General features: G+C 52.5%; 1 protein-coding gene and 1 long non-coding RNA gene across 2 annotated transcripts; one reads left to right on the forward strand and one right to left on the reverse strand.

Moving 5' to 3' along the window:
* Positions 1–1987: 1987 nt before the first annotated feature.
* On the reverse strand, positions 1988–3746 carry CDK5R1 (cyclin dependent kinase 5 regulatory subunit 1). Its single transcript, XM_074263609.1, has 2 exons — positions 3500–3746; positions 1988–3144 (listed from the first exon to the last, which is right to left on the reverse strand). The coding sequence occupies exon 2, from the start codon at positions 2984–2986 to the stop codon at positions 2066–2068; it is 921 nt and encodes a 306-aa protein (XP_074119710.1). The 5' UTR covers positions 2987–3144; positions 3500–3746; the 3' UTR covers positions 1988–2065.
* Positions 3747–4261: 515 nt separating this feature from the next.
* On the forward strand, positions 4262–8484 carry LOC141540039 (uncharacterized). The gene is made up of 3 exons (XR_012481453.1): positions 4262–4719; positions 6294–6466; positions 7584–8484. It is a non-coding gene; the product is annotated as an uncharacterized LOC141540039 (long non-coding RNA).
* The last annotated feature ends 525 nt before the right edge of the window (positions 8485–9009 follow it).

Here is a 9009-nt window from a genome sequence, read left to right on the forward strand (position 1 = left end):
AGCTCCCTCCTTTTGTGCCATGTGAGGGGGAGTCCGAGTCCCACACTAACGATGTGGGAGCAGAAAGGGAACAAACCCCGGGAAGAGTCCATCAAAGGAGACTCCAGCTGTCCAAGCAGGAGTCATGCTGGTCACTTTGCAGAAACACCTTCTTCTTCCAGTTCCATGTCCAAAAAGTATCTTACAGTCCATGTTAATGGCTCAGTTTAGGCCTCGACACTGAGGCTGGGCAGACGTTCTCCTTCCTTACCTGTGTAATCCGGACACCCTCGCCTACATCCCTCCGGACGCCACAGTGTGACTCAAGTTGGCTGCCTGCTCCAGACATCATAAGCCAAAGGCCTCAATTTCACAGCTTTCTCTTCTTTTTTTCTTTTTGTTAAAAAAAAAAATACATTTTGACTTTTCAATCCAGGAGTGCCTGCTGCTGACCCCAGCAGCCATCTAATTAGTGTTCTATTTGACCCTAAGCAAAAAGACCCTTTATCTCCTATTCTGTAAGAATTCCAGCACCAAGGTTGTCAGGCCAAAGAGAAGAATCTTTTGTAGTGTTAGCCACCTTTGTTCCCCAGCCACGGCAGGGGTTACTGAAACAGACTTGCTCCCTCCTCTCCATCAACCCCAGAGTCCCAAACTACTAAAGGGAGAGCCGAGCATCGACAGTGTCACAAACTGGTGTCCATGGCAGCCACCGGAGAAGAGAACCAGTGCTTTTAGATGACACACTGTCAACAGAACAGGCTCCAGGAGCCATCAGGGTGTGAGTCCAGATTTCATAATTGTCTACAAGATCCAACTCCCATCCTGGGACCTGTGGGGGCTTCGCACAAGCTGTTTGGAAACAACTTGAACTTGTCAGGGGCGAGGAGGGAAGCGGGGCACCTTGACGCCAGGGCTGGCCCAGATCAACTGAACCAGCTGCTTGAGCTCTGTAGACTCCGTGCCATGTAGACCTGCAAGTGGCACCAGTCCTGAGCTAAGCACTAACTTGAGACTCCACTGGGCCTTCCCACAAAGGAGCCAGGCTGCTGCCAGGCAGTTAAAGCGGTATCCCCCATCCCCAGGTGTGACACACCAGGTGACTAAGTGGAATTATTCAGATAAATTATTCAGCAAGAAAAAAAAGAAAAAAAAAAAAACAACAACAATAAAAAAACAAGTGTCCCACCCCTTTCACTGGGACTCACAAAATTGCTGTCATAATCCAGAGAGCCTAAAGAGCTGGGCCGGCTTCACTAGCCAGGAATGAATACCTAGGACCTGAAATAAATAAGCAGCAGGATAGGGAGAATGGAATTCTAAATTACAGGCTTTCCCTTTTCCTACTCTGAGAAATACCCCCCCCCCAAAAAAAAAAACACCCAGCATTTACATATGGTTAAAAAAAAAAAATTTCAAGACTGATTATCTTCCCTCTATCAGCCATTTTCTGTTACATTAGAGTGATGTGGGCTACAAGTTGATTCCAGGGCAGCCAAGAACTGAGAGGTTCCGGCTCAATGTATTAATTAGGCCCAGGCTGGTATCCTGGGGAGAAGTCCCCCGGCCATTCCAGACACAGCCGCCACTTGGGGAAATGAATTCTCCCCCTTCCCGGGAATGGGAGGGGTAAGGGTAGAGCTGGATGAGTAAGGGGACTTCAGGCAGGAAGAGTCCATTTCTAGGACAAGGGGTCTCTATGGGATAAGCTAAGGCCGCTCCATCTCCAAGTTCAACACCTCCTCATCTCCCCCTATTCCCAAGATCCCCAAAGGGAAGGGGACGAAAGGGGCGTAATGAGGGGCAAGAATAGTCAATCCTTCAAAGTTACGGAGAGCAAGCCTTCGGTGGCCAGAAAACAACTGGGAAATCGGCTCCTAAACTCTGCAAAGGTTCCCAGACAAAAACGCTCCCCAGAGCAGTCAGAAATTAAGGACCAGGGCCGGACTAAACCAGGGGTGGGGGAGGCCAAGAACAGGGAGGCCCTTCGGTGGCTTTGCTAGACACATATGTTCACAAAACTGTGTGTTTAATAATAAATTAAAAAATGTACTGTTCCCGTAAGCCGCATACGCGTGAGTGGAATTCACCGGTCGAGCCCGATGAGGAGCCGATTCTTGTCCTCCTGACTGCACTCATTCTTCAGGTCAGCAAACACCTGAGTGAAGTAGTGGGGGTCAGCGTTAATCTGGAGCATCTTGGGGCTCATGAGATTGATAATGGAGAGGCAGCGGTCCCAAAAAGCCTCCTTACAGCTCTCCACCAGGAAGGGCTTCAGTGGGTAGGAGATCTCATTGCCCATGTAGGAATAGGAGAGGTACAGGCAGGTCAACAGGACAGCCTGGAGCTCATGGTCTGTGGCGACCTCGGAGGAAATGACGTCCCTGCAGAGCATGTACAGGAAGACCACGTTGGCCGGCGTGATGAAGCCCTGGTCCTGCCAGCCTTGCAGGAGCAGCGAACGGTCCACGCTTCGCAACCAGAGCACGGGGTCCGTGGGGGACAGGTGCTTCAGGCGGTAGCACCTCCGACACAGGAACTCCCCCAGGCAGCGCAGGAGTTCGCTGGTGGAGGCCTGGACGATGACCCGCTTGGGTGTGCCAGGAGCAGTGGAGCTGGGGTGGGGGGCCTTCTTGACGGAAGACACGGCAGTCTGGGAGCCAGAGAGCTGGTTGGCGCTGGGGGCCGGAGGCTGGGCGGGCTGGGGCTGGGCGAAGGTGGACAGGTTGGCACAGGAGAGGGACTTCTTCAGGTTCTCATTGTTCAGGTGGGTGATGTTGTTCTGGTAGCTGCTGTTGGGCTGGACCTTCTTGGAGTTCTTCTTCTTGGCTGACACGGCCACGATCCTCTTCCAGGGCAGCACGGAGATGATGGAGTGCCTTTTCAAGCTCTTGTCCTTGGCGTTTTTGCTGTTCTGCACAGCGGTGTAATGGCCCACGGTGGCTGAGCCATCCTCGAAGATCGTGGCCTTCCGGTAGCTGGGGGACAGGGACAGGACGGTGCCCATGGCGTCGGGGGGGAGGCACAACCGGCGGCTCCGAGGCAGGGGCAGTCCACCCGGGGGCCCCGCCTGCCAGGGCCGAACCCCGCTCAAGAACCCCCACTGCTCGGGAGCCCCTGGCTCGGGGGCTGGGACTCAGGGAGGGGCTGCGGCCCCCTTCAGATCTGCAGAGAAAAACAAGATGGTTTCTCTTAGCCCGGGGAAGGCTGGGGCCGCCCCGCGCCCACCCCGCTCGGCGGGGAAGCTCCGGGAGCCGAGGCCGGGGAGCACCCGGAGGCCGGTCTCCCCTCCGCAGCTCCGCCGCCCCTCCCGGCCTCTGCGCCCTGCCCCAGCCCCCTCGGGCGCAGCATCTCGGCCCGGCCTCCCCCGACTGCAGCATCCTCCCTCCTCCTCCCTCCCTGCATCCCTCCCTGCATCCCTCCCTCGATCCGGGACACGCTCCGGGCCGGCGCCGCTCCCTCTCCCACCCGGCTCCCCTTCCTCAGACCCCCCAGGCGGCTCGGGCGGGGCTTAGCTTACCGAGAGAGCAGCCCCCGCAGCTGCAGCGCAGCGCAGCGCGGCTCCCGCTCCGAGCTGGCTCGGCTCCCGCCCTCCGCAGTGCGCACCGGAGCCGCTCCCTCAGTGCCAGCCCGCAGGGGCGGCAGGGGCAGGGGCAACGGCCGGGGCGGCGGCGGCGCGGAGGGGCGCGCGGGGCTCCCGGCTCGGGCTCAAGCTTCTGTCCAAGGTTCTGCAGCCGACGGCTCCGGCCCCGCCCCCCGCCGTGCCCCGCCGTCCCCCGCAGCCCCCCGCCGCCTCCGCCGCCGCCGCCGCCGCCGCCGCCGCGCTCCCGGAGCCCAGCGACCCGTCGGGGCCGCGCGCCCTGCCCACGCGCCGGCCGGCCAGCTCCCGGGCCCGCCTCGTTCCGCCGGGGAAGCCGCTGCCGTGGCCGTGGCCGCTGTCAGCGCTCGCAGCCGCCGCTCGGAGGCCGGGGCGGGAGCCGGAGCCGGAGGAGGCGCCTCTAGTGTCCGCGTTCCATTTCAGAATCCCGAGACACCCGCGGCGGCGGCGGCGGCGGCGGAGGCGGTGACAGCAGCGGCACGCGGCCCCGGCCCCGCCCCGGCCCCGCCCCGGGCTCCGCCTCCTCTCCGCCCCCGGCCGCCGGCGCAGCTCCCGCAGCAGCTGCCGCATGGGCCGGGGTCCCGGACGGCGACCGCGGAGACCCCGCCCCGCCCCGCCCCGCCCACGCACGTGCCGCCTTTGTTCCCACCCGAGGCGGAGCCCGAGGGACCGGACCGAGCGAGCTAGGGGGCCCGGCCCCCGGCGCAGTCCCTGGGCCGGCTTTGGGGGCTTCCTTCCCCGCAGCGGCCCCGCCGCCAGCCCGGGCCGCGGCTCACGGCGCGCCCACCCACCGGGGCCAGCCCGGGCCGCCGGCTCCCTCTCCCCCCCAAGTCCCCCCTCCCCGCCCTCGTCACCTCCGGAGCCTCTGGGGCCAGCCGGGCCGGCGATCGTTAAGGGTTAGCGAAGGAGGACATCTGGCTGACGGTCGGCCTACGGAGTCTTTTGTACTAGGCTCTCCTGGCTCATAAGCTCTCCAAAAACAAAAGGAAAAGCCCCTGCGTACTTCCAGTCTTAGCGATAGCGCCCAGACGAAGCCTATGCGTCCGTAAAGAGCGCCGGACGGATTCTAGAGCGCCGGGGAGCCTCCCGCTCTCTCGGGGCTTGGCGTTCCTCCTTAAAATAAGGGGGCTGTCAGACAACGGGTGAGCTTCCTCCCGCTCGGGACCGATGATCCCTCTGCACTCGAGAGGCAAGAGCCGATGTGGGGCTCCCTGGCTGGGAGCCTCTCAGAATTTGGGAAGGCTGGGCTAGAGACAATAGACCGACCCTGGGCCAGCAATCAGTCTCTGTCTCTGTCCCTGTCCCTCTCCTTTCCTCTCCTCCCTGTTTCTCTCTCCCCTTCGCCTCTCCCTCATTCTCTCTCCTTCCTTCTCCTCCTCTCTCTCTCACACATACACACCACACACACACACAAATGTCCTCACAGCAGCTGGCAAGATGCTCCTCACATAATAGATACTGAACACATTTAAGGTCCCTTCCAGCCCTATATTAATGGCCCTGCAAATAAAGCACCATCTTCCCCATCTCTTTAGAGCATCCCTTGTCCCTAAGACAGGACCTCTGCCCAGTCAGAGGAGGCTAAATGTTGTTTGAAGAACAGTTCAGAGAGACTTCGGGTACAAATCTAGATTTTCTATAGCTCATAATGGAATAGAGCTAAGCCTTAGTACCCAGAAATTAAAACCTGAGTGAATATATTCCGTGTTTGCAAAGAAGCTAGCCCTGAGCCTCCCATGTGAACATGAAATCAGAGGTTTCTAATACAGGCCTTATTAAGGCCTTGAGCTCACATAGTGTTTCTATGCTGCTGTCCAGAAGCAGTGTGGTATGAGAGCCAGTCTAGTCTGGAGAAGAGCCTTGAGTTCAAGTACTCTGAGAGGTATGGAAGTGTGAACCAAATCAAATCACTTAGCTTGTTCTAAGTAATTCTTAATTAAGTTAATTGTATTGGTAGAGGAAGGTTCCTAAAACTAATGAAATAAATCCAGTTCCTATCACCATCCTTTTCAACTAGCAACAGACAAGAATAGTCTGTCCCTCTTTATTTCACAAAAACCAAACCCTACTGCCTCTCTTCCAAATCAGAAATGAATTTATTAATTTTTAAAAAAATAATTAATATATGAACCGAAGCAAAAAATACCTTAAAAGTAACCTGGTTTAAACTTATTTTACCAATAATAAAACTAAGACCCAATGAGAAGCTAAAGGGACCAAACTAGGCCTAGAACTCGGGGTCTCCTGACTTTTAAGCCTCAGACCCCTTCCTATGCTACTTCCCTAGTGTCAGGTCTGCCCCTTTAATCTAAGGAGGTCAAAATTAGGAAAGAGGTATGATGAAATATGCCAAGTTTGTTGATTCTGCCATAAAATTCAGCTATATTAGAATTCACTGCTCTACAAGCCTGAGAGTTTGCTTTCAGATTCATTGGCAAGAAAGAATGAATTTCTACACTCTGAAATAAAATATCTTCCCCTTTTCCCCTCCAAATCCTCTCACAAGGCACCTTGGGAAAGGGTTCCTTTTTCAAATGTCCCTAAGCACATCAGGATTGTTTTTGTGACATTTTCAAGTCCCATAACATCCTGACCTAGAAGAATGAGACATTCCTAGGCTGAATCTATGCTTTCTCTAAATAGGCATCCTTCACGACCTACCAAAAAAAAATTTTTTAAATTAAAAATAACCTATGCTGCCCTCTAAATTCTATAGGTTGCACCCAAATCTTGTGTTGTTTTCTAAGCTATTAAAGAGTTGTCATCTTTGGAACACATTGGATTAACTGCCTCAGAGGATCATAGGAATCGGAGCTGGAAATATCCAGTCGTTGAATAGAGGAAGAAAATGAGACCCCAAGAGTGGAGTGATTTCCCCAAGTCCCAAAGGTGAGTCAAGTAGTAAAACCTAAATTCCAATAAACCCCAGGTCTTCTCAGATTCAAAATCCAGAAGTCTTTCTATGTCTATCTGCCTGCAGAGGAACAAGAGTTAGCACACTACCACCTTGTCCAAAAAGCTATCCACTCTGTTAAAATCCAACCCGTGGCTTTTATGCCCCTCAAACAACTCTAATTAACCTCTCCTAGTATCACCTCAGTGGAATTGAGCCCACTCTCCACAACAGCTTCTTGTGAACACACACACATACATACACACACACCAAGAAGAGGTGATCTAGAAAAAGTAACAAGAGTTACAATGCAGCCAGAAATGTCTGAATCAAAGACCCCAGGGCAAAACCGTCTATTGGGCCTGCTTTAGTCTTCCCTAGCCTCTCTGAGTACAGGACATTAAGCTTCCTGAGGCTCATCTCCATAAATCAGGAAAGAAATGAAGCCCTTCCCCATCCCTTGCTTCATTCCCAGCCACACCTCCAGAGCACAGTTCCTACTGGGATCCTAGGACGCCACCTAGTGGCTCTTCGAAGCACCCGCCACGGAAGTGCCACATGTATCCATCCATGAGCCACAAGGTTTGGCCATTTCTCCCTGGCAGCACCGTGTTCCCCTCAGAGCATCCATGTGGTTTATACCCAATGGGGCGCCTCCTCAGCCTGCCCTGCACCACAAGCCGGAATTACATTTTAGTCTGGTCCCAATCTCCCAGACCCCAAAGCTCAAGATTTGTATTGAACTGGATACAAAAGATTAATTTTGCTCCCCAGCTAACTTATAGGTCACATAGGAGAGAAGCGGTAGGTCCCCCGGACAAATTCCCACAGAAGAACAAAGATGAGGAAGGCTAGGGACTTGGGATAGGGAGAGGGGAAACCTAAGACAAGTCCAGAAGATATGATACTTGGTGAGAATTAGAATGACTTAACATCTTACACCCTCCCCAGAGATTCCCTTTAAAGTATGTTCAAAACGTGAATGGGAGTTATGTGACAAATTTTGACATTTCCCAACTAAAATATTTCTAACATGTAATTATGTATTAAAAACAGTTTTTGACACGTCAATTTTTTAGTATGAAAATATGCTTCATTTCTTCCATTTTTTAGACCCAACCCCAATATTCCAGGATTCAAAATTGACAAGTTTCGATCAAGCCCAAGAGGGTTCTGTGGCTAAATGAGGTTGGAAAATAATGCTTTCCAGGAGTCTCGATGAAAAAGATTGCTCACCATCAGGGATTTTCAGTTTAAAAGCTTCTTCCCATACCCTGGTTTGGGCCCACTGATCTCACCATGAACCCTTCCTCATCTACTATCTTATTAACAGAAATACATCTTTTTTTTTTCTGATCAGAAATATACCAAGGACTCAAGATTCACATCCAGACATGTCAGGATTTCTGAATGCCCAGGAGGCACTCTGGGTTGCCAATACTCAAGAAATGACACTGGTTGAAAAAAAAATTCTTTTTATTGGAACTCATCTGAACATCAGATATACCTGGTGTTGGTTAGCAAGAACCGTTTGTACATTTGATATTGATGGTGCCAAAACCAAAACAGTGACTGGACATGATAGGGACTGAGAAGGAAAGGGTAAAGGTGATGGTAAGAACAAAAAGAAATGATTCTGGGGAGAAAAGGAAGGGAAGAAGGGGCAGGGAGGGAATGATGGGAAGATAAAAGGAACATAGCCAGTCAGAGATTAAGTGAAGATGCAAAACTGGGTACAACAAAATCCTTTTACAAAATATAAATTTATTAAGAAAATCTGGGTGAGAAAAAGGGCCAGAGAGTAGGAGAAAGAAGGAAAGAGAGAAGGGGAGAGGAGGAGGCAGAAGAGATGAGAAGAGATTAGACGAGAGAGAGAAAATGGGCACAGGTGAGAAAGATGAAAGGAAGAATAAGAGAATTCAGCACAACAAAGATGCAGAAGCTTACACTGCCCAAATGGCATTAAAACCTTGCTGAGTTAATCTCATCATAAAACAAAACATGCTGGAATACAGTGCTCCGCCTCCCACCAATTTGATTTTAAAGAGGTAAATAAATAAGCTCCCTGGGAGGGTGACATGAGGTTATTTGAAACCCCACTCCCACCCCACCCCCAAAAAATGGTTACAAAAAAAAAAAAAAAAAAAAAAAAAAAAAAGGAAAAACCCTAAAGACACCCCCACAGTCTCATTTCCAATGTTCATTGTTTTAAAAAAAGGAATAAATCCATTTGACAGCAGGAGAAAGGGGAGTAGAAGAGACGGAGAGAAGCCGGTCGATTTCAGAATAGCCTCTCTCCACCACGAAGAGACTGCCGGGAGAAAGGAGGGGAGGAAGGAGACATCAGACGGCCTCCACTACTGACTGAGGCATGGGGTGTGCCGGGGCAGAGGGGGCCGTTAAAACACTGAAGTCTAGTCTAGTTTTTCTGTTCGAGTTTTAAAAAGAATAAGAGCCACATGCACAGCAGGCCCCGGAGGGCTGGAGGGCCTGCAATGATCCCTCGAGTGGCCGTGCCGGAGGCCGGCTCCAAGCCCCA

Source organism: Sminthopsis crassicaudata, chromosome 4 (assembly GCF_048593235.1).
Source record: "Sminthopsis crassicaudata isolate SCR6 chromosome 4, ASM4859323v1, whole genome shotgun sequence".
In the NCBI taxonomy this organism is placed as follows: Eukaryota; Metazoa; Chordata; class Mammalia; order Dasyuromorphia; family Dasyuridae; genus Sminthopsis; species Sminthopsis crassicaudata.

Excerpts from the sequence above, each read along its gene's own strand:
- CDK5R1 (XM_074263609.1), bottom strand. The coding sequence starts at position 2,986 with ATGGGCACCGTCCTGTCCCTGTCCCCCAGCTACCGGAAGGCCACGATC.